At 41.8% G+C, this 25,245-nt stretch overlaps 2 protein-coding genes across 2 annotated transcripts; both read left to right on the forward strand.

Moving 5' to 3' along the window:
* The first annotated feature begins 575 nt into the window (after nt 1-575).
* Nucleotides 576-7,557, forward strand: dusp5 (dual specificity phosphatase 5). Its single transcript, XM_017458947.3, has 4 exons — nt 576-1,083; nt 2,719-2,834; nt 3,994-4,213; nt 6,369-7,557. The coding sequence occupies exons 1-4, from the start codon at nt 720-722 to the stop codon at nt 6,728-6,730; spliced, it is 1,062 nt and encodes a 353-aa protein (XP_017314436.1). The 5' UTR covers nt 576-719; the 3' UTR covers nt 6,731-7,557.
* A 1,848-nt stretch (nt 7,558-9,405) lies between these two features.
* Nucleotides 9,406-23,331, forward strand: smc3 (structural maintenance of chromosomes 3). Its single transcript, XM_053676632.1, has 29 exons — nt 9,406-9,613; nt 11,687-11,762; nt 12,009-12,047; nt 12,291-12,358; nt 12,573-12,644; nt 12,802-12,881; nt 12,959-13,037; nt 13,254-13,371; nt 13,751-13,926; nt 14,757-14,837; nt 14,983-15,147; nt 15,984-16,105; nt 16,802-17,015; nt 17,123-17,226; nt 17,683-17,782; nt 17,971-18,131; nt 18,395-18,536; nt 18,667-18,817; nt 18,940-19,090; nt 19,642-19,795; nt 19,895-20,053; nt 20,154-20,261; nt 20,402-20,510; nt 20,816-21,063; nt 21,645-21,857; nt 21,944-22,135; nt 22,238-22,415; nt 22,510-22,616; nt 22,795-23,331. Exons 1-29 carry the CDS (start codon nt 9,599-9,601, stop codon nt 22,864-22,866), a joined length of 3,654 nt encoding a protein of 1,217 aa, XP_053532607.1. The 5' UTR covers nt 9,406-9,598; the 3' UTR covers nt 22,867-23,331.
* Nucleotides 23,332-25,245: the final 1,914 nt, after the last annotated feature.

Raw genomic sequence — 25,245 nt, forward strand, 5'->3', positions numbered from 1 at the left:
CATTCAGTAACTTCTCTGAACAGCACAGAAAAGTGTGTTGAAATCCTCCAGGGAATGGATTTTCTGTGAAACAGAGGAGTGGTGGGGTGGGGGGCGGCGGTGGTGGGGGTTTAGCCAAATATGCACACAGCTGACACTTTCAAGAATGACTCATATTCATAACTAATAGTGACCCAGGTTGCCAGATTAACATAATTGCAGCGAAGTTCACAAAAAAACACAACATTTAGATTTTTTTTCTTCTCTGAGCTACATATCAAGAGCAATCCATATGAGGAATGAAAATAGTGACTGAAGAAAATATTAAAAGAGAATTAAATTCGAGCTGTAAAGCAGAGAGAGAGAGAGAGAGAGAGAGAGAGAGAGAGAGAGAGAGAGAGAGAGAGAGAGAGAGAGAGAGAGAGAAAGGGAGAGATAGGGGAATCCTGCAAACGAGGCAAGGTTGTGAAAACCTAAGGGGTGGGGCTATGCGCTGAGTGGGCGGAGACGAATCAGCTGCTCTTTTGTCGGTGTCCATATATGGGCCGTGACGTTAAGCACCGGAGGTTCCATTGATATAAAACTCAATCCCACGGAATCCCCTCAAAGGAAATGTAGGCGCGCAAAGAGCGGCTGAGCGAACCGGTTAACCCTCGCGCGCAAACACAGAAACGGAAACTGTAGCGTGATAATTACAGTAACAATAATAATAATAATAATAATAATAATAATAAGGAATCATGAAGGTGTCGAGTATAGACAGCCGCCATTTAAAGAAAATCCTGCGCAAGGAGAGCGGGAAGTGTTTAATCCTGGACTGTAGACCGTACTTGTCGTTCGCCAGCTCGAGCGTGCGCGGCTCGGTGAACGTCAACCTGAACTCGGTGGTGGTGCGCAGGTCGCGCGGCGCCCCGGTGCCGCTGCGCTTCGTCGTGCCGGACGAGCAGGCGCTGTTCCGGCTGCGCGAGGGCGGCGTGTCGGTGGTGGTGGCGCTGGACGAGGGCACGCCGCATCTGCACAAGCTGAAGAAGGACAGCGTCGCGCGCCTCGCCATCCACAGCCTCGCGCACCTCGCCAGCTGCGCCAACATCTGCTTCCTGAAAGGTGAGCGGCTCCACGCGCTTCACACAAGCGTCTCTAAGAAAAACTCTCACACAGAGCGGTCCTACACCGCCACAGAGGTTCCGACCAGAGTACCATGGTTTAGAACCTGTAGTTCTCTCTGGGAGGGAGACCTCCTGCTGTAACACGCGTCTGAACACGGGTTTAACTGGAGCTACTGTAGGCTACAGTTCAGACTTATTTAGGGTCATTTACTTCAAATGTGATGATTTTCATATCATTTTATATCTACATTTTTATAAACACTGTATCCCAATGAGAACAACAACAAAAAAAACATTTTAAAAGACTTTATTTCCTATTTATTTCCCTGAGTATTTATTTTACTCAGTATTTTGTGTCCCGAGTGTTTATCCATAAAATATCAGTAAAGTTATCTATCTATCTATCTATCTATCTATCTATCTATCTATCTATCTATTCTGAGTATTTATTTTACGCAGTATTTTGTGTCCTGAGTGCTTATAATCCATAAGGGATCAGTAAAGTTATCTATCTATCTACCATCTGTTTGATCTATCTATCTATCCTGAGTATTTATTTTACTCAGTATTTAGTGGCCTGAGTGTTTATTATCCATAAGGGATCAATAAAGTACTTTATCTATCTATCTATCTATCTATCTAGAGTATTTATTTTACTCAGTATTTAGTGGCCTGAGTGTTTATTATCCATAAGGGATCAATAAAGTACTTTATCTATCTATCTATCTATCTATCTATCTATCTATCTATCTATCTATCTATCTATCTATCTAGAGTATTTATTTTACTCAGTATTTAGTGTCCTAAGTGTTTATTATCCATAAGGTATCAGTAAAGTTATCTATCTATCTACCATCTGTTTATCTAGCTAGCTAGCTAGCTATCCTGAGTATTTATTTTACTCAGTATTTAGTGCCCTGAGTACTCGTTTTACTCAGTATTTATGTCCCTGGCTATTTATTTCCTTGAGTAATTCTTCTCCGGACTATTCATAGTCCTGAGTATTTACTGTACATTTCCCCACTCATCTCACACTGTCCTGAGTGTTTACTGTGACTGCACTCGGTGTAGCTAGGCTTTATTTAGAGGCCGGATCAACGCTCCAATCCGGGAAAACCTGGACATGTGTGACAGAAATTGACTTCGAAAATACCTCCCCCTGTTTAAGCACCGTCGAGATAGCGTTATAGCGTTGTAGAGTTGAGTGTTATTGCGCGTGCGCACTGTTTGGGCACGCAGTTTCTCAGCCGCGGTTTGCCGTGCGTCAAAGGCAAGATGAGTCAGAGTGTAAGAAGAGAGAGAAAAAAGCACCACACACCAGACAGACAGACAGACAGACAGTTTACTCAAACCGAATCTGTTTGTGGAGAAAATAATCAGAAAAATGTTGATGTTATTTCTAAGAATGATTGGTTCGTACAGTGGAAACACTCCAGCACTTAATAACCATTAATTATGTACGGCTTGATTAAACACAGAAGAGTTATTTGGACTCTTTAGGTCGTCTAATTGAAATGTGAGCTGGTGTAATGTGCGCCAGACAAGCCTTGTCCACGCTGTTCCTGATAGTGAAGTGCACTGTGACTCAACAGTCCTTGAGAACAGATGCTTTAACCCTGTTTTATCTTCACAGGAGGCTACGAGAGCTTCCACGGGCACTACCCCGAACTGTGCACCGAGGCCAAGCCGGCTCAGGAGCGCAGCGCACCAGACCCGGCGGAAGTGCAGCCCGGGACAGATTACACTCAGGTAAAGCACAACCCTCTTCCTTTTAACACCTGAGAGAAATAAATGAAAACAGTTTTGCAAAAAATCCTCAGATTATTTTCAAAGTACATGACAAACACGTAGAGCTAATAATGTAGTGAATAATATTAAGTTATGTAAATAGCTCTAACATGAGCTAGGATTTATGCACAACTTGTTAAAGGAATCCTCAGATATGGTAATTACGGCTAACGGAATCAAAGTAAAGAGCCACGTGTTATCATTATGCAAATGAGATCACTCTATTGGCTATTAACTTCTTACATTGTGCCAATGAGATCATGCCAATTGGCTACCTATTTCCTAGATTATGCAAACGAGATCACGCTATTGGCTACAAACTCCCTATATTATGTAAATGAGATCACACGGTTACCTACAAGCTCCCCTACGTTATGTAAATGAGACGTTATTGCATACAAACTCCCCTACGTTATGCAAACGAGATCACACTATTGGGTACAATCTCCGTACATTATGCAAATGAGGTCACACCAACAGGGCCACAGATTTCCTACATCATGCAAATGAGATACTGTTCATTGGCTACTAACTTCCTACAATAAACTACCATCCTTCATTATGCAAATGAGATCATGCTATTGGCTACTAATACCTGTGATAGCCATATTAACAGTGTTTTAGGGGTTTTGGTTGCATTTCTATTCAAAAGAACTGTGCATAGCACCAGAATTCAGTGTAGAGTTCATTTTGATACCCATGACACATTTTTTCTCATTATGAAAGTACTACCGGACACACCTTAACGCCAACGCCAATGTAGTACCGTGTCACTTTATTTAACATCGTATATATATCGTGTGTTCACTGCGGTGCCCTGAGCAAGTCCCGACTTCATTTCAAAGCCTCCCGGCTGACATCAGACGCCCGTTTTATCTCTGAACTTTGCTCTCGAATGAGTCAGTAATAAAATAAGGGCAAACATTCAGACGTTCTGACCACTGGTTACGTTTACTAAGCGTTTGAGCTGAACCAATCCCCTTAGTTCGCTTCAAGAACCATAACCGATTCTTGAGTTTATCGAATCATGGGATTCGAATCGTTTTGGTGTTGATTCTGTTGAATATAAGCAGGTCGAGTTGATTCATTTACGACTCTTTCTATGTTTTTTTTTATTTAGGACGGTCCGGTGGAGCTGTTGCCCTTCCTGTACCTGGGCAGCGCTCACCATGCGCTCCGACACGACTGCCTGAGCGAGCTGCGCATCACGGCGTTGTTGAACGTGTCACGGCGGGACTGGCAGTGCGCCGGGGGGCCACAACGCTACAAACGCATCGCTGTGGAGGACAGTCACACGGCCGATATCGGCTCACACTTCCAGGAGGCCATTGACTTCATTGGTGAGCACGCACACACACACACATACACACGCACACCCTGAGCATTAATCCTCTTCTGTTTACGACTTAACCACTGATGTCCCACTGACCCAGGCCAGCTCTTTACACGTAATAGATTTACAGAATTTATTTATTCAAAGAAATTCAAGCTGATCTTATAGCTGATATTTATTTCATTTCTCAGACCTAATACCAGGAACTCTGTAGCTGGTAATCTGACACACTTTCCTGGGTGTCTTTGAAAAGGTTCGAGGGAATTTCTATAGTTTCCAGACACCATTATATGGCAATTTCAGAACATTCCGAGGTTCAGTTTTGATCCGAGCCTAATGTTCATCGCAGATAAAATAATTAAAAAAAAAAAGTCTAAAGATAGAGCAGCATCCATTTGGGCGAGATTTAAATTAAGCTTGCCCGTAGCCTTGGTTGGCTCATGCCGGAGCTAAATTGAGCTTGTCTTGCGTAAAAAGCTGACGCTCTTGCTCTCTTCCTTCACAAGAAGCATAGCCTTCAGCTTTCTGCGAGAGACAGAAAAGGAAAAGAGGAAGCATGATGGTTTGAGTCATCGTTGCATGAGCTTGATGATGACGGGTGTGACCGCTGTGTCAGAGCATGACTAGTGCTTTAATAGCAGGTGTTTTTGGGTGTGTGTGAGTGTGTGCAGGTCAGGCGTGGCAAATGCCTGCCGATTGTCATTTCACACTTCCAGGTGCTGACCCTTGAGGCACGTGAATCATTTCCCAAACACACAAACACTAATAATGTCTAAATAAAGGTGTTTACTGGTCTATTTATAGCCTTCAGCCTTACCTCACCTGTCATGTTCCCAAACAAACTCCTCTGTCCTGTTGGAAAAGTTAAAGTCACAGCGTTACCTCTGTAAAGAAACATCTCCAGACAGAAAACTTCACCGTATGAACGCTTCAAAACGGTTTTTTAATCCATTAGTCTGTTACGTGTTCAGTCCCTGTGTAAGATGGTACTATAGATTCGATAGCGTATCAAAATGAAGAAACCCGCGAATGATCTGTATGCCATGTAAAAGGTATAAAGACAGCGAAAATGAGCTAGAATTGTCGGGAATATCAACATTTACCTCAGACATGTTGTCGAATTACTAAGAAAAGACTCCGCCCGGCTAAAATTACACCGTTAATCCATTCGTTTTTAATCCCTTAGTCTGTCAGGTGTTAAGTCCCTGTGCAAGTTGGAACTACTTATTCGATAGTGTATTAAAACGAAGAAATTTCTGAATGATACGTATGTCGTTCAAGCGATTAAGGATGTAAGAACAATCGATACTCAGTATAAGCTTGCTAATGCTTGTTGCTAGCAATTTTACTAGATAGGACGTGCTAAAAGTTCGTCCTACGCACGACGTACAGGTATCGAGACAGCGAAAATGGGCTATAATTGTCGGGAATATCAACATTTACCTCAGATGTGTTGTCGGATCACTAAGAAAAGACTCCGTACGGCTAAAATTACACTGTAATCACGCTTAGCATTGACGGCTAACCCGATCTCTGTGGCTTTGGCTTTATTGGGAAAATGTCGACATTGTGTCACACCGAACAAAATGGGGCTCTTATACAATAAAGAATCTCTTTGTAACCAGTGAATACACACCTTCATTTAAAGGTAGTTATGAAAAAGTGTGTGTGTGTGTGTGTGTGTGTGTGTGTGTGTGTGTCTGCAGATGCAGATGGGCTATGCGATGATTCACTCGAGCAGGTTTTGTTTGGATTAGATAGACAGTCAGAGATTCACACACACTTTCCCTTACACCCACTCCACTTGTGTGTGTGTGTGTGTGTGTGAGAAATGGTGCACAATGGTGGATTAGACTCTTAAGGCCTGATTAGTGAATGACCTGCAAAAGTCTTGTGTGTGTGTGTGTGTTTGTGTGTGTGTGTGTGTGTGTGTGCCTTTCTCTGAGTAGGGCAAGACATAATCTTATGAGTCAGACTAAGCATAAGCCACTTTACTTGGAAGGGAAATAAGAGAGAAAAAAATCTGACATTTAAAAAATGAAATGAAATATATGTATATGTGTTTATATGTTATATATTATATATTATATATAAGAGTATTTTATTTAAAGGTCATTCAAAGGTCATATCTGAAGCGCCCTTGCTTTTCCTCTCCTTTCCAGATGAGGTGAAGCGAGAAGGTGGAAAGGTGCTAGTGCACTGCGAGGCGGGCATTTCTCGCTCGCCCACCATCTGCATGGCGTACCTGATGAAGACACAGAGGCTGCGTCTGGAGGAGGCGTTCGACGCCGTGAGGCAGCGGCGCGCCGTCATCTCGCCCAACTTCAGCTTCATGGGCCAGCTGCTGCAGTTTGAGAACGAGGTCCTGGCGTCTGCGCCGGACAGCAATATCGAAAACCACGATGACGAACGCAAGAGTGACGAGTTCACGATCGATAAGAGCTTCGAGTCATCCGTTTTCTCCTTCCCTACCTCCTTCCTGGCGCCCATCAAACTCGGTCCCATCGCCTCCCTGACTACTTGAAATATAAAGGAATTTTTTTTTAAAAAGCAATACCTTAGAAAGAAATGAAGACTGTTCCTACACGACCTCGTCGACAAGATATTGTGACCGGGAGTTCAAACTTTGGCAGCAAAAAAAAAACAATGTAGCTGAGATAATATTTTTTCAACTTTGCCAAAGTTCTTTCTGCTTTCTAACTAGCTAGCATGGTAACGATCCAAAATTTTGACTAGTTACCGTGCTAGATGATTTGCTACGTACATAGAGTGGGAATTAGCCTCCTTGCTAATTAGCTAGCAGAGTAAAGGAATAAAAGTCGTCACCTGTCATGTGGTTTGCTACATAAACAACACGAAACGACACAGCAAACCCAAATTTTCAAACTTGTGAAATTTCAATGATATTTACACCATTTACGAAAAAGGAAATTGCGATCAGATTGCAAAGCTCTCTGGGTAAATTTTCCTCCCGAAGTCTGCACTGATGTTCACTCGATCTCCCTGCCCTCCAAGGGCTTGGTCTTGAAGCTTGAACTTTATTCAATCTGAAAGATGCACTGGAAAGGAAGGCTGTTAGGACGGCAACGGGGATTCGGTGTCGAATCGAATGGAAGTCGATGTTTGATCGTGTTTAAAAGACTGCATGGAAGTGAGTGTTGTTTTGGTGTTTGCCTTAGAACACACTGCAATATAAGCCTTAGATTAATGATCATTCATGCCTCCTTGTGACACACTCTAAGGCTTTTCATATTAATTTATTAATTTTTAAAAAAATAATTGTTTTCTTTCTTCTTTTTTTTTTAAATCAATTGTGAATCTGTTAATAAATGTTTTGTACATAAAAGTGGAGACTTGTTTGTGTTTGTGTCGACTTGTCCATCTTCATGAACCAGACGGATTTTCTTCAGGCCAGACTTTCCCAATGATTCTTTCATCCATGATGGGGATGAACATTCACGAGTTATACAGTTCCACCCTAATGACATTGTAAATCCTTCCCATTAAGCATTAAGCAATCTGAGGTAATGTGACACTAAGATGTCTCGAACGCTAGAAAATATATCATGAAACATATCATGAAACATCCCGTACACTAGAACGCAAAGAATCCATTCTAACACAGTGCATTATATTTAGGTGGTCACATGAGGCTTGTGTTTAAACGCCTCGAGTGACGTTGACCTCAGGTGATGAGGCAGACTGATGTGGGTGGATCAAGGGGATAATCAAAGTGAGAACTCATTTCCTTTTGTAAGCTTGTAATTCTTTTAAATTTGGCAGTAACGTTGTCATGAGTATTAGTTTCTAAATACAGAGCTAGGAGCGGCGTCTTAAAGGTTTTCAATAGTCCGTTTTCATTCTTACGAATACGGATAACCTGAAAGATTTGTAAAAACATGACCAGCAACATTGGTTTAAGACTTTTACAGTTTAGCCTCAGCACGAGTGTAGTAAGTGGCTGAGAAAATCCATTCAGAAAAGTGACTTCCTGTAGAGAATGCTTGATTATGTTTGAATGGGCCTCCTCTCAGTCATTTCATAGGTACTCAATTTGATGGGTTTATGGTAAGGCTATGTCCTGGGGGCGGAGCTTCGTTGACATGGGTGGGAGGTGGGATGCTCGAGGAAAGAAAAATATTTAAATATCAAACCAAATCCCTAACCATTCTCGATGGCAAATCTTCATTTTATTGGTCGTTCAATTTTTACTGTTGGTGGTAAACAGAATGCTATTAAAATGTGTTAAAATAATAAAAACTAGGGATTTACTTGTGATTGAGAAATATGTTTTGGTTCAGGAGAGTCTGTAGTTTTACGAATTATAAACTGTATATAGTAAAAATATTAAAATGTTGACCATATAAAGGGTCTCCCCAGGCCACCACACCAGGCAGCTAACTCCCAATAACAAAGTAATGCAACAGTGACCCCTGTTGTGACTCTGAGAGTTGTAAAGTGCTCACTTTTTCAATTTGAGCCACCTTTGTAGTGGACTACTATGTTCACTTGATCTAGGGTACTTAAACCAGCAAATTTCACGTCAGTCCTGAGTGAAACCTTTCCTACAGTTATATATGAGCTTGTTTTTTTGTGTTGGAAAACCATTATAGTGGTGCAATGTATAAAAGATAGTGGTTTTAAAATAACTTTAACTAACTGAACAGATTTGTCAATAAACCTTAAATGAAATTTTAAATATATATGTATATATATATGTTTTTTTAATCGACTTTCTGTCAAATCCACCACCTTGAGGTAGTTGATGGAAAGATGAATTGTCCAATCGCGGAATGTTTGTAAACTGGTTCCCAATCCTAGAGTGCGACATGAGCGGTGAGTAACCAATCCGCATTTCGGAGGCGGGATCTATTAAAATACGGGTGGGGAAAAAAGAAATAAAAATCCCCTTCACTGAGTGGAATTCCAGTCTCATATTGGCGCCTAAAGCGGTCTCCATACGGGTTATACCAAAATCTGAAACTAGGGGTGTGATGTAGTATAAAGATGAGGGAATTAATCTAACGTTCTCTTATTGTCCATTTAAATTTTTACAGACTATTAAAAAGGTTAAGTCGTTGTTTATACGTTAGCACATTTGAACGTTTAGAATTTATCGAGCGATAAAGAAAGTCAGTGCACTGAGCCCATCCCCACGCAGGCAGTAAAGTGAGATCTTCCATCGTTTCCCGCCCCCTCCGCCATTTTCTTTGTTATTTCTGTTTACGTGAGAAAAAAAATTGTATTTCATGCACCGAATCTGGATTTATTAAAGTGCGCGATATTTTCTTCTTCATAACCCCTCTTCTCTGTGTGGAGGAGGTGGAGGAGAAGGAGGGTGCGGAGCGGAGCTCGGTTTTGGTCTGGCAGGTGAACCGCGACAGGCGAAATCATGTACATCAAACAGGTAAAGTGAATGGAGTTGCTAACAGCTAAGCTTCATGCTAAAGCTAATGCTGAGGTTGTTATTGTGAATATACGATTAATTTATACATATACATATATATTTTTGCCCGAGTTATATATAGTGTATATATATGTCAACTTTCCAAACGCGTTGATTTAGATCATTTTAATAAAGAACTTCAAGTTAAAGGATGCTAGCTTTGACGCTATGCTAGCTGTTCGGTTGAGGAAAAATGCTAATGCTAATACAGCAGAACTGAAGAAGCGCGCGTGCTTGCATTAGTAATTCACCTGAGGTGACAAGTTCACCAGAATAATCCTGACTATTAATGATTTTTATGTAAATAAATTACACATTTTCCTTATATTTAAAGTCATTTAACGGTTTCTTAAATACTTTATTGCGTTCTCACGGTTCTATTACCTTTTTTTTTTTGCATATTTTTTTTTTTACTCGAAGTCTGTTTTCTCCTGTCCCTGTGGTAAACTTTAAACACTTTAATATCTTCATTCCAAATTTTTAATTAAACAACTTTATTATATAATAATATTAACATTTTGTGTGTGTGTGTGTGTGTATATATATATATATATATATATATATATATATATATATATATAAATATATATATATATATATATATATATATACATATATATATATATATATATATATATATATATATATATATATATATATATACATATATATATATATATATATATACATATATATATATATATATATATATATATATATATATATATATATATATAATATTTCACATTTTCTCTCTGTTATTGGTTTCCTGGCTATCTAATGTTTCAAGTAAAAGTTTTTTTTTTTTTTTTAATAATTAAATAGTAAACTTTGTTAAACATTTTAAGAATATTATAATTACATAACATTTTAAAAATGAAAGACTACCAAAATTAAGTCCTGGTTTATTATTCATAATTTTGAAGATAAAATTAAAATCTTAATATTTTTGCTCCACACCTTTAAGTACGAACCAAAATTTCGTAGGTTGTATGATATGATATAATAATACTTTTAACTTCTTTGTACAGAGATTTAACCCCATAACCGCGTGCTGTCGTTGGAAAATAATCAATGATGATTCAAGGGTTAGTTACCACCTTAGAGTCGATTATTTCCCGTACCAGCCCAACCAAATGTTTTATTCCTCATACGTTCCGCAGTAAATTTTATAACGATTAGGTACATTGTGTTTGTTAAAGAATGACAGCTTTTGTACGTTTATTGTTACCTTTAATGTTGTGGAATGTCCGTGGGACAAGTTAGGAGTCACTGACACGCTGCAATCGTGTACTTCAGGGGGAAAAAAAAAAAACGGACAAAATGTCCTTCAGCGAGCGCTAAACTATTCGTGTTCTAGTTAGCGTTTGAATTTAAAAAACCTCCTTGAAACATACCAGGAGTTCTGGTTAGTGTACCAGCCGTCTGGATTTTCTAGATTAGTAAAGAATATAAGAACGGAGCTGTAGATTTGAGATTAAGAATAATGACGACAATCAAGATGACAGCGGAGGTTTTTGTTTTTTTTTGAAAGACAGCTGGCTGGTCAGCGAGGTTGAACCGCTAAACGTTTTGCAGTCCGACTCGGAAACCGCGACGTTTTGGCTCTGATGTTCCATCTAGTGAAGAAGTTTGATTTGATATTTGAATAATAATGATATTATTATTATTATTATTATTATTATTTATAATAATATCGCTGCTTCCGCACACCAGGCCGTATCACACCACTACTCCTGAAATGAAGTCGGCAGAAATGTTCGTGTACCTTGTGAAGGAGTGAAATGGCCTTGTTTATTGCCGACGTCTTTGAAAACGCGATGTGAAAACATGATCTCGAGTTGTGTGGTGATTATACAGCCAGCGTATCGTGTTATTTCTCCACTGATCTGAGTAATGTAGCAGATTTAGTCCAACACTAGTCTGGATTTGTCTTGTACCAAATACAAATATCAGAAAAGATTGATTGATTGATTTTAATACGCTACAGATGCACACATAACCCAGTTTGTTTGTGTGATAATCTTTCACCAGGTAATCATCCAGGGCTTCCGCAGTTACCGAGACCAGACTGTGGTGGACCCTTTCAGCTCGAAGCACAACGTGATCGGTGAGTCTGATATCATCCGATTTCTGACTAATATAGAGTTGATTGGAAAAGTGGTGCATTATTCAACTTCATTATTATTATTGTTTTAACAAAATGGCTGCATGTTTTATACTCATGACACGAGGCCATGAGTTTTATCGCTCTTCACGAAGTCTTTAGAGCTTGATTTGCTGGAATTAATGAGCTTATTTTCATTTGCGTTTCTGCTTGCATTTTAAAAAATATTTTTTTTTTTTTTTTTTACAGTGGGCAGAAACGGATCTGGAAAGAGTAATTTCTTTTACGGTGAGCACCACGAGTCTTCGAGCCATGTAGAAGTATAGAAGCTCTGTGTTCATATAGTGTCTATGTTCCCGTTCGGGAGCTTCAGTACGTTAACAACAACAACAACAAAAAACCCGTTCAGACAGCATTGTGCTAATTTCTATTCTGTAACAAAGAAAAGTGCTGTTCTTATAATAGGGTGATGGTGTGAGTGTAGCATAACGTTTTCCTATTGACACGGCTTCTTTTGCTCCTTTTTTTCAGCTATTCAGTTTGTGCTGAGCGATGAGTTCAGTCACCTGCGGCCCGAGCAGCGTCTGGCCCTGCTGCATGTCAGTAACCCTGTTAATTCAGCAGCCTTAGACCTTACAAGCGCTTCAAAAGATCACACACTGCTCTGATCGGAATTGCATAATGATATCATTACTTATTTGTATCTATAACATATAACTATAATATTTATTTCTTTTAAATATGAGGGGAAAAAACATGTTATAATATAATTGTGGCCTCTCTCTCTCTGTGTGTGTGTGCGTGTGCGTGCAGGAGGGCACCGGCCCCAGAGTCATCTCTGCTTTTGTGGAAATTATATTCGACAACTCCGACAACAGGCTTCCGGTAAAAAATCCCTGTACCTTGTGTGTGTGTGTGTGTGAGAGAGAGTGAGCAATGCTATTTGCTGTTTTCAGTACAGTAGCGGTGCGTGTTTTGCGTTGACGCGGTCACCTGTATGACTGTTTTGCACGGGTAATGTAATAGTGCTTCCTCTCATCAGATCGACAAAGAGGAGGTTTCACTGCGGCGAGTCATCGGAGCTAAAAAGGACCAGTACTTCCTCGATAAGAAGATGGTGACGTAAGTATTGAGTGTTTTTCAGGTAACGTTCTGTGAAGTGACCGACCGATGACGTGCTCTGCGTGTGTGTGTTTCAGGAAGAACGATGTGATGAACTTGTTGGAGAGTGCAGGTTTCTCCCGCAGTAACCCTTACTACATTGTAAAGCAGGGCAAGGTAAAATAGAGCCTCTGTTACAGCAACATAACGCAGCGTAGCGGCTAAATTTTACTTAGAAATACTTCTATAAATATTCAATATGATCACCCATGTGCTGCAGGTACAGTAGGTAGAGGTTGGGTAAAAAAATAAAATATATATGTGTATATATGTATATGTGAAAATCCCTTTGTAATAAACAATATGGCACCTTCGATTGCTGTGCGTGTTCAGATCAACCAGATGGCCACGGCTCCTGACTCCCAGCGTCTGAAGCTCCTGAGGGAGGTGGCAGGAACCCGGGTGTACGACGAGCGCAAGGAGGAGAGTATCTCCCTAATGAAGGAGACAGGTTATAAACTTTACATGCCATAACAGCTAGCACTCCCAAATCGTTTGGTAAAACTAATCCGTTTAAACGTTTACGGCATAAAACGGTGATCATGTCCAACTGGATAACGGTCTCGGGGCGTAGTTAAGATATAAAGATGCATGAAATGGCCAAGTGTAAATAAGAGTCTGTGATCGTTATACAGGCAGTTAGATGACTCGCTCCCCACCCGTGCATCCGATTTATTTACGGAACCAGTCTACAGACTCGTTCGATTTCGTTTTGGCGAGTCCGGAGGAAGTTCCTTAGAGGAACGCGAACTTTTGAAGCGAATTACGATTTACACGACGTAAAGCGCTCAGATTAGGTATATTTTGTTTATTTGTTTGTTTGTTTGCAGAGGGAAAGAGGGAGAAGATCAACGAGCTGCTGAAGTACATCGAGGAGCGACTTCACACGCTGGAGGATGAGAAGGAGGAGCTGGCGCAGTACCAAAAATGGGACAAGATGAGGAGAGCGCTGGAGTATACCATCTACAATCAGGAGCTCAACGAGACTCGGGCCAAGCTCGACGAGGTAAAAAAAAAACCAACACGCATAAACACAATTTATATTCGAGCTACTCTCACCCTGCCATACAGGAACCAGGGTTATTATAGTATTTTTAAAAATGTTGCTAGTTTTGCTCAGTTTTGTTTCAGTTAGTTTTAACTGTGTGTAAATAGTTTTGATTTCGTTTTTTAATCGTTTGAAAATCATTACTTTTAGTTTGTTTTTAGTTTTAGTATCATTTTAGTTTTTAAGATCATGCTAATCATACTCAAAAATAAAAATCCCATATCGGGCTTGCTCTTCTCCTATTAAATTGAAAATAAACAAATAAATCTGTTATATCTGCAGTGTCATTACATCGTTTCCCTCTTCTTATCTATCATTCTACCTATCTGCCCATCCATCAATCTCTCTATCTGCCTTGTCTATCGCTCTACCTTTAATTCACGAATATTAATGGTGTTCCAAATTGATTGTTAGTTTGCAGTAATAAATAAATCTGATAAAAGTACTAACGGATATATAGACATGTATAATAAAGTAGGAGTACTAATACCGGTTACTCTGCCATCTACTGGTCATTTAAGATTTGGCAACATTGATGGATCTACTCCCTTCAACCTGTTTTTAGACATCCCCTTCCCCCAACGTTTAAAATATGAAAACAGAAATTTTATTCTCTGAAATTCTATCCAGTTTTCATTCGTATTGCAGGTGGACGTTACAGTCACGGTTTCCTTTTCCTTTATTTGTGTGCAGATGTAGTTCTAGCCACGGTTTCCGTTCACGCTAACCCATGACAGGAACACGTCTGAAAGCGAAGTTGTCGTTAATTCCCGTATTGTCTGTTCTAGTTGTCCTCTAAGAGAGAGACGTGCGGGGACAAGTCGAGGCAGTTACGTGACGCTCAGCAGGATGCCAGAGACAAAGTGGAGGTAACGTGTCGAGCGATCCGAGTGAAACACGTCATGTGATGCGTTGACGTGGTTTTTCAATATGTTGGATAGTTTGTGTACTGTTTAAGTTGATGTTATGTAATGCGGTGTGTGTGTGTGTGTGTGTGTGTGTGTGTGTGTGTAGGAGACGGAGCGAGTCGTGCGAGAGCTGAAGGCTCGTATCTCTGCGATGAAGGAGGAGAAGGAGCAGCTGAGCGCTGAGCGGCAGGAGCAGATCAAGCAGAGAACCAAACTGGAGCTCAAAGCCAAAGATCTGCAGGATGAGCTGGCAGGAAACAGCGAACAGAGGGTCAGCACACACACACACACGCACACACGGATTAACAGACCAAGCCGTTGACTCACCTGACTGATCATAATTATTTTCCTTTACTGACTACAACAAATTCCACAGATGGCAAAAACATGACAAGTTTTAGCCAATAAGCTTGTGAGATCGTGTAAAATGGCGTCGTCCTGTTTGTTCTTTCTCATCACGTGGCTCTGAAACAGGGAAAAGAAGGTGGGGGAGTCAGCCAGACATTGTACTTTATAACCACTACTAATGCATTTATTAAAGTTTCACGCCGTATGTACGGGTCGTATGTACGTGCGTCTCTGGTTCGTATCGGTCTGGATGAAGCTGTTACATAAAAACTCTGATGTCTGTGGGAAGTGTTGGCAGGAAATACAGAACAGAGGGTCGACAGAGTCCCCGTCTGCGTCACAAATCGTGCGCGCGCGCACACACACTACACAGGGCAGCGGTCCAGAGACACACACACACACACACTGAAATACGCATGCTACCCTGTATCCCATCCTGGCTCAGCGCCGGATTGATGACGTGGCGATAGAGAGCATGAAGTGCATCCTTTCTGGGTTTTTTTTTTGTTTGTTTTTGTTTGTTTGCTGAGCGTGATTCCAGTTTGGCTCGGAAAGCGATTTCTCATTACCCTTCATTCTTGGCTCTGATCTCACACACACCCACCTGTTCAGAAAGCAGTCGGATCCTCTAGAGCATCTGTATAAAGTGTTTTATTTTTAAATTCCAAATGTCTAGCGACTATATATATATATATATATATATATATTTTTTTTAATATGAAATGTCCAGTGAGCTTGATGTTTGCTCTGTTCTCTCAGAAACGGTTGCTGAAAGAGAGGCAGAAGCTGCTGGAGAAGATTGAAGAGAAGCAGAAGGAGCTGCAGGAGACGGAGCCCAAATTCAATACGGTGAAGGAGAAAGAGGAGAGAGGCATTGCCAGGTGAAGCCCCTGGTGTTTTCTCCAGCGTTCTGTTGGGGAAAAATGATTCGTATGGGGTTGAATTGGGGGGAAATGGATCAGTTAACCAATATTAAGTACATAACACGATGAGTTGGAAATGTTATATACTCTAGGACAATTAAAACGAGTTAAACAGAGCTAATCTGCTATTCAGCTATTATAATAGCGTGCACCACTGTGTTGTTGAGTGCTCGATTCTGATTGGTTGGAAGGTGAGTGATAATAAATGGATTTTTCAGCAACGTAAAATCGTTGAAGCGGTGCTTTTTTTTTTTTTTTTTTTTTTTTTTTTTTTTTTTTTTTTGTTGAGACCTTTTATTTGAATGTTTACGTCTCTCGGACGTTGTTCCATAACGTTAAATCTAGCTATAAACGATTAAAACGTGCGCCGTGTCTTTCTCTATAAATTGTACTGTACATCGTAATCTTTGGCTAATCGCTGTGCTACGCGAGGAGTAAGGCACGCCAGAGTGTCTGTACAAAATGGTGGTATGAAGGTGGGCGTGGCACGCGTTGCTATGTGCGACATGTAAATTAATTAATTAATTTTTTAAAAATGTATAATTTTTTTTGTGCTCATGTCGGGATGTCTGTTTTCAGCAGAAAACAAAAACAAGGAACTTCAAAAGCGTTTTCTGCTGGAAAACTAACTGTTCCTGTTGGTTCTGATCGCAGGCTGGCCCAGGCCACTCAGGAGCGCACAGACCTGTATGCCAAGCAGGGGCGTGGCAGCCAGTTCACCTCCAAAGAGGAGAGAGACAAGTGGATAAAAAAGGAGCTGAAGTCCCTCGACCAGGCCATTAACGACAAGAAGCGGCAAATCGCCGCCATCAACAAAGACCTGGAGGACACCGAGGCCAACAAGGAGAAGAACCTGGAGCAGTATAACGTATGAATCGTGTTTAGACTGTAACGTATGTAGCTATTCGATTTTAACGATATACACATATGGTGTGTTATACTAATTTTTGTTTGTTTGTTTTTTCTCTGTTCTAGAAACTGGACCAAGACTTGAACGAAGTGAAGACCCGTGTGGAGGAGCTGGACAAGAAGTACTACGAGGTGAAGAACAGGAAGGACGAGCTGCAGAGCGAGAGAAAGTAAGCGCGACGGCCCGAACAGCCGCAAACCCCCGCAACCGAGTTTCTTGGCATTTCTTCCTTATGTTCTCCCTCCGTCTCTTGTCTTCCTCGCACGTTCTTATAATACTTTCATACAAAATCAGAATTTCGATTTCAGATACCAGCACCAGGTGTAATATATTACAGTTCCAAACTCGAGCTTCAACCTCGCTATATCCTCACAGAGGTGAAGGACATATTGGGGTTACCTGTGTGTGTGACTTTTAGTTTGTTTTTGGTTTCGTTAACGCTCACACACTCCCCCTGACGGTGTGATATTTATTAAATCTGAGTCATGGGCTCTGTATTGAAAATGCTGAGGCTTTACTGTAGCATAAGACCTCCTGGGGAACCCCAGGCTTCCCTGACTAAATGCCAAGTATAGTGTTCCTGAGCTGATTGTGTGTGTGCGTGACTCTGCTTCTGCTCCTGTAGCTACCTGTGGAGAGAGGAGAATGCAGAGCAGCAGGCCTTGGCAGCCAAGAGAGAAGACCTGGAGAAAAAACAGCAGCTACTACGCGCAGCAACGGGAAAGGTGGGTTTTTTTTTTCTTCCTCTCTCTCTCTCTCTCTCTCTCTCGTTCGTTCACTCACACACTGCAAATTTGGATCCCAATTACGGTTGTAATCTATCCCATCGGGCTACCCTAGCAGTTAATTCTGAAGCACTTCACAGATTAAATTGAGTTGGTTAATTAATTATTGTTTGCCCCTCTTCTCACAGGCCATTCTGAACGGCATCGACAGCATCAACAAGGTCCTGGAACATTTCCGCCGGAAAGGCATCAACCAGCACGTCATCAACGGGTACCACGGCATCGTCATGAACAATTTCGAGTGCGAGCCCGCCTTCTACACCTGTGTGGAGGTGACCGCGGGAACAAGGTGAGCCACAAAAAACGTCGGCCGTGATGGTTTCGATACGGAGCGTTAAACTAATACTCGCCGTCAGCCATTTTAGGATAGAAAACAGGATGTGATATTTGTAGGTCTTTTTGAATCCGAATTTGACTTCTCTTTAGTTGTTAGCTAAATGTGTGCTTGATTGAAATAGTAGTAGTAGTGATAATAATAATAATAATAATAATTTGGCTAAAGGTGTGTAACGTATTAGGAATCGCTCACTGTTGTGCGTTTGCATGCGTCAGGTTGTTTTACCACATCGTAGAGACTGACGAGGTGAGCACAAAAATTCTGATGGAGTTCAATAAGATGAATCTGCCCGGAGAGGTCACCTTCCTGCCCCTCAGCAAGCTGGACGTCCGGGACACCGCCTACCCCGAGACCAACGTAAGCAAAAAATAATAATAAAAAAAAAAAACATTTTGTATAGTGACCGAAACCTTTTTTTTTTTTTTTTTTTTTTTACTTGTTCTTCTTTAAATAAATAAATGAATTCCGGGTTCTTCCTTTTTCCCAGGACGCCATCCCGATGATCAGCAAATTACGCTACAGTCAGAACTTCGATAAAGCCTTCAAGCATGTGTTTGGGAAGACCCTTATCTGTCGCAGTATGGAGGTTTCCACGCAGCTGGCTCGAGCCTTCACCATGGACTGCATTACGTTGGAGGGTACGCCGCCGCCGTTAAACAGCGACTGTTCTGAGCTGTTCATCGGAGCACTTAAAATAAATCAGTGAAATCGTGTGTGTGTGTGTGTGTGTGTGTGTGTGTGTGTGTGTGTGTGTGTGTAGGAGACCAGGTGAGTCACCGCGGCGCTCTCACAGGCGGGTACTACGACACAAGGAAGTCTCGTCTGGAGCTTCAGAAGGACATGCGCAAAGCCGAGGAGGAGCTTTCCGAGCTCGAGGCCAAACTCAACGAAAACCTGCGCAGGAACATTGAACATATCCTTCCCACGATGCATTGCTAGTTTATCATGCGGTCTGTTGAAGGTGTTGTCAGATACACAGTTGTATCGGATAGAAAGTTCAGGAAAACTTTAAAAAGAGTCTTTAAGAGATTTTTATGTTTTCGTTATATTTTTTTTCACTTTACCTTCGTGGTGTTTTGAAAAGTCTCAAAACAGTCTAAGAATATTATCCCGGATAGGGAGAGGTTAAAGCCTAGATTGAAGTGGTGAGTCAGACACAGCAGGGTGCGTTTTCTTTTTTTAATATCCCATTCCCAGGCTCTCACTTTCGATTGCCCGCTTTTGTGTGTGCGCTATTCTTAGAAACCCGTTCAGCGTCCTCGCAGTGGAACGGTGACGTTAAACCCCACAGTCTTCTCTCGAAGCTCTGGCTATTTGCGGAAAACTGAGAAGTCAGTCGTATCCGTTTGTATTTATAGACGCGACGTTATATCGGATTAAAAGCACAGGAACGAACGCAGGTCTGTAGTCGAGGTTTATACGTGCATAGTAGTGCAGTAGTTTAAACCCTTAACCCCGGCGCACGCATCAATAACGAGATCGATCAGCTGATGAACCAGATGCAGCAGATCGAAACGCAGCAGAGGAAGTTTAAGGCCTCGCGGGACAGCATTCTTTCCGAGATGAAGATGCTTAAGGAGAAAAGGCAGCAGTCAGAGAAAACCTTCATGCCGAAGGTACGACACTCTAACATGCTACACGACACTAATTCACCCTCTCTTAATTAAACCATTCATTAAACTATTCTTCTCCGTCTCCCTCCGTCCCTCCTACAGCAACGCAGTCTGCAGAGTCTGGAGGCCAGCCTTCACGCCATGGAGAGCACACGGGAGTCCCTGAAGGCCGAGCTCGGCACCGACCTGCTCTCTCAGCTCAGCCTGGAGGACCAGCGTCGTGTCGACGACCTCAACGACGAGATCAGACAGCTGCAGCAGGTACGCGTCCACCACAGCCAGCTCTCCTTGACCCTGACTCTTTCATGCCACACATTATTATACGTATAAACGTAAATCTTTTTTGTTTTCATCATCGCAGGACAACAGGCAGCTGCTGAACGAGAGAATTAAACTGGAGGGCATTATGACCAGGGTCGAGACGTACCTGAACGAGAACCTGCGCAAACGCCTCGACCAGGTGGAACAGGTGAGGTCACACTCAGCCAAGCTAAGAGCACACCAAGCACTGCTGGTGACCTCCTTCCTTGTAGAGTAAAATGAAAGTAAGAACGCCTACTAACTGCGGATGCAATTCGATGTGGTGTTTGTTTTGTTTGGTTTTTTTAGGAGCTGAACGAACTGAGAGAGACCGAAGGAGGGACTGTCCTCACAGCCACTACGTCCGAGTTGGACGGTATCAACAAACGCATCAAAGACACTATGGCCCGGTCAGAGGGTGAGTGTAGAGAAAGCACTGAATTGAAATGCGTGGCGTTTTAAAATAAGGTGCACTGTTCTAAACTTTATAAACTTTCGAACGTTAACGCTAATCAGATTTCCTGTTACAGAAATTTAAAAACCTCCCGTGTCGCCTCGAAACCTACCGAAAAAAATTCTGTTTTTCTTTATTTATTTAAATACTTTTGAGTACACTGATCATTTTGGAAAAGTTTGGGAACCCCTTGCATTTGATGTATTTGTGGTCTCTCTCTCTCTCTCTCTCTCTCTCTCTCTCTCTCTCTCTCTCTCTCTCTCTCTCAGACCTGGACACGCTGATCGACAAGACTGAGGTGGAGATTAAGGACCACATAAAAAGCATGGAGCGCTGGAAGAACATCGAGAAGGAACAGAACGAGGCCATCAACCACGACACCAAGGAGCTGGAGAAGATGACCAACCGGCAGGGCATGCTGCTGAAGAAGAAGGAGGAGTGCATGAAGAAGATCCGCGAGCTCGGCTCCCTGCCACAGGAGGCCTTCGAGAAGTACCAGACGCTCACGCTTAAACAGGTGACACTTCTCGCACCTGTACACGTCACGTCGGTCAGTGTGTTCAGCAGCCCCTTACTGCGCCGTTCTTCACCCCCACTCTGTGTGTCTCTCTCTCTCTCTCTCTCTCTCTCTCTCTTTCTTTCTTTCTTTCTTTCTTTCCACACACATACACAGTCCCAGCCCTCCTACACAGAAATGACTCAGACCCTCATTATGCCCCCTCTTCTATCCTCCTCTCTTATTATGTAAACGTCTCTCTGTGAAGAGTGTGATGAGGGGGGACGTTGAGAATCATGACATTTTTGTCCTTTTTGCAGCTTCAAATATCTGTCAGAACGTGTATTAAAACACTATTTATGAACATGTCGAAGGACTCTGTTTTAACAGGCAGAGAATGAGTATTTTATTGATTTTAGTTTTAAAAATAGTTTCTAAGGTTGAAATGCTCAAAACTAGTTGCATTTCAGCCGTAAGAGCGTCTGTAGTAATTTATAAAGCGCTCATATTGTAAATTATGTCGATTTTTAGTGTGGATTCATGGTAGGTGAGTGCGGTTTATTTTATTCCCCCTCCTTATGTCTTCTACTTCTCTCCCACAGCTCTTCCGCAAGCTGGAGCAGTGTAACACGGAGCTGAAGAAGTACAGCCACGTGAACAAGAAGGCTCTGGACCAGTTTGTGAACTTCTCTGAGCAGAAGGAGAAGCTGATAAAGAGGCAGGACGAGCTGGACAGGGGCTACAAGTCCATCATGGAGCTCATGAACGTCCTGGAGCTGCGTAAATACGAGGCCATCCAGCTCACCTTCAAACAGGTGTGTTAAAATGGTGTGCGTTTTATTATACACACCCGCGTTGTGTTCGCGCATAGTGTCGGGTTCCACAATTCCCAATTTTGCAGGTGTCTAAGAACTTCAGCGAGGTCTTCCAGAAGCTAGTTCCAGGAGGCAAAGCTACTCTGGTGATGAAGAAAGGTGACGCCGAGGGGGGGCAATCTCAAGATGAGGGGGAGGGTGGAGCTGACAGCGAGAGAGGCTCCGCCTCCCAGAGCAGCGTTCCCAGCGTCGACCAGTTCACAGGAGTCGGAATCAGAGTAAGAGTGCCTGTTGTTTATAACAAACTTCTAGACAGTGGTGGTGTTGCTGCTAGTTTAAGCAAGAAGGGTTTCGTTTGTTTCGTCCCTCTCCGGTCTCAGGTGTCCTTCACAGGTAAGCAGGGAGAGATGAGGGAGATGCAGCAGCTGTCTGGAGGGCAGAAGTCCCTGGTGGCGCTCGCTCTCATCTTCGCCATCCAGAAGTGTGACCCCGCCCCCTTCTACCTGTTTGACGAGATCGACCAGGCTTTGGACGCTCAGCACAGGAAAGCCGTGTCAGGTGAGACGACTCATCATCATCATCGTTTCTAACACATGCATTATTAGTAGTGAGGTGTTATTTACACTCTATATTATTTATTGATTTATTTTAGATATGATTGTGGAGTTAGCGGGGCACGCTCAGTTCATCACCACCACCTTCAGACCCGAGCTCCTGGAGTCAGCGGACAAGTTCTACGGAGTCAAATTCAGAAACAAGGTGCAGAGCGTTAAAGTAGCAACGTGTGAAGAGTCCGCGTCACTCCTCTCTGTGTGTGTGTGTGTGTGTGTGTGTGTGTGTGTGTGTGTGTGTGTGTGTGTGTGTGTGTGTGGGAAGAGTGTTTTTTCTAACCTTTTTTTAATTATTATTTATTTTATTTTTTTTATTGCATGTTCAGGTGAGTCACATTGACGTGATCTCCGCCGAGCAGGCCAAGGACTTCGTGGAGGATGACACCACTCACGGCTAAGCGACGAAGACTCCGCCCCCTCTTCCTCTTTATCTCTCTCTGTTTTCGTTCCCGCGATTCCCACGATTCTGGGTGAACGAAGTGTCAGGTGTTTGGGTTTGTTTTTTTGTTTGTTTGTTTGTTTGTTTGTTTGTTTTGTTAAACACTGAAGTAAAAGCATGTTGTTTTTTTTTTTATTATTATATTCAGAATGTGTTGTGCTATTCAAAGTTCATTTGCATCGTGGATGGTTTAACATTAGAACGGAACAGCAATGGACACGTGTTCAAAACGTCTCAAACTTTTTTAAAATCAGCTGTTAAATGTTGTAGTCATGTTGGATTTATATATTATTATTCTTTTTCTCGTTGCATTCCTTAGGATGGGTTTAGATCATTTCAATCCAGCTTATTTTACCTAATCACTTTGTTTTAATTTGTTCTCTACTGTTACTCAGAAATAAAGATGGCCAGATATATGTAACAATGATTTATTTTTTTCTCTCACCTCGCCTCTTGGGGTGTGTGTGTGTGTGTGTGTGTGTGTGTGTGTGTGTGTGTGTGTGTGTGTGTGTGTGTGGGGTACAGCGAGATCGTCCTCAGCTGTGCTGCATGTCATAATAAGCTCCATAATAAATAAAAATAACCGGTCTTAAAATGTTACATCATGATAACTGCCTTGTGCTGTAAAGCTTCTCATAGCAGGTTTTACTACGGCAGAGCAGGAAGTGATGCCACTGCAGCCCGATGGATGTGGAACAGAAAATGGAGGATGAGCTCTCACACACACGTGAACGTAAGGTTTAAGGTCAGCAAAGATGGTTTACAGTCTCTGAGATGATGGGACTGCTTTTTGAGAGATGAGGAGGAGGAGGAGGAGGAGGAGGATGATGTCTACATACGCAGTAGTGAAAGGAGAGCAACACCAAGTGAGTAATGCGCAGTAGTCCGAGCTCTCTCATCCGAACCAGCCTGACACGCAGTCACCGGCCCTGTGCATAAATCTATTCAAATTTTTATTTATTTTTCTTTTTTTTGGGGGAGTGACAGCCTCCTCCATACAAGTAAATTTGTCGTCCAACAGGTGCCAAGTGGAACCCATGACTGCTGGCTCTCCCACCGAGCGCCCTTGCCCTTCAGACTCTCGGGTCGGTGTCGGCGTGTCAATAAAGTTTGGCAGTTTAACGAGCCGCCCGCTGAGCTAACAGATGCGTTCCCTGTGTACAGCTCATCGGGACGCGCCAGAACAGCATTCCTCACGAGCCATCTGAGCTGCTACTGCTGCGCCGTAATCACCAAGAAAAGCCACAGAAACTAACTCCTTCTCCCGCTATCCTCCAAGTACAAGTGATAAAAAGTCTTTAAAAATAAATTCTGCACTAAACATGATTTATGTTACCGTCTCATATTACTCAGTGACTATATATATATATATATATATATATATATAATACAATATTCTAAACTTGTTTACTGAGCATCGGTCATACGTTTATAACGAAGCTCAGAGTGCTTTACAGTGTCAAATAATTAGACAAACAGTAAAGTTTGTTAATAAATAATAGTGACAGGGAAAAAAAAAGTACTACTAGAATCGATTTTATATTTATACATTTTAAAATGTTTTGTATTTCAATGTAAGTGACTTTCATGTGAAAAAGTTTTTAAAAAAGTGCTTCGGTTAAAAAAACGTTTTAGGTTGAGTAGATTTTAAAGGAAACCGTATCAGATGGGTATCGTATCGGCCGATACTAAAGTTTCAGTATCTGTGTCGGAAAAGAAAAAGGAGTAGGCCTATCTAATCAGAATATAATTAAAAGTGTATAAACTAGAGTAAAGGGATGGCGATTGCAAATGTGCCAATAAAAGTAATACAAGTCAAAGCTAAAATGTGGGGGGAAATAGCTTTTTAGCTGTGACGGATGGAGCCTGGGGAACGGAGAACAGATTTAAAAAAGTGTAATCGTCGACATGGTGAAGTTTTCTGCATTTATGGAAGGAGTCTCCAGTGTCTGCACCCCAGAGTAACGGTCAGAAATAAAGCCGGAGGTTTTTCCGACATCATCTGGACAGAGACGTTTATGCTTTGTGGTTTCTCGGTAATACGACGAGCTGTGGTTTGTTGTCTTAAAGATTAAAAAACCCAGAGGGGTGTGATGGAACGACCACTTAGAGCGACTATAACGTAAACGAGAACCTGTTTAAGGAATGTTCAGTGACGTTCAATGTAACTAAATAGATTTCATAGAAACTATGACGTGCTGCACTTTATTTTTTAAAACAAATTGTAATCTTTGTCAAAGTGCTGTGGTATAAGAGGAATGAAACACTTCGAAATGTACTGTTATAGAAACAATCAACTTTGGTGTGTTAACAGTAACTTTAGTTCATGTTGTTGCAC

This window comes from Ictalurus punctatus, chromosome 27 (assembly GCF_001660625.3).
Source record: "Ictalurus punctatus breed USDA103 chromosome 27, Coco_2.0, whole genome shotgun sequence".
NCBI lineage: Eukaryota > Metazoa > Chordata > Actinopteri > Siluriformes > Ictaluridae > Ictalurus > Ictalurus punctatus.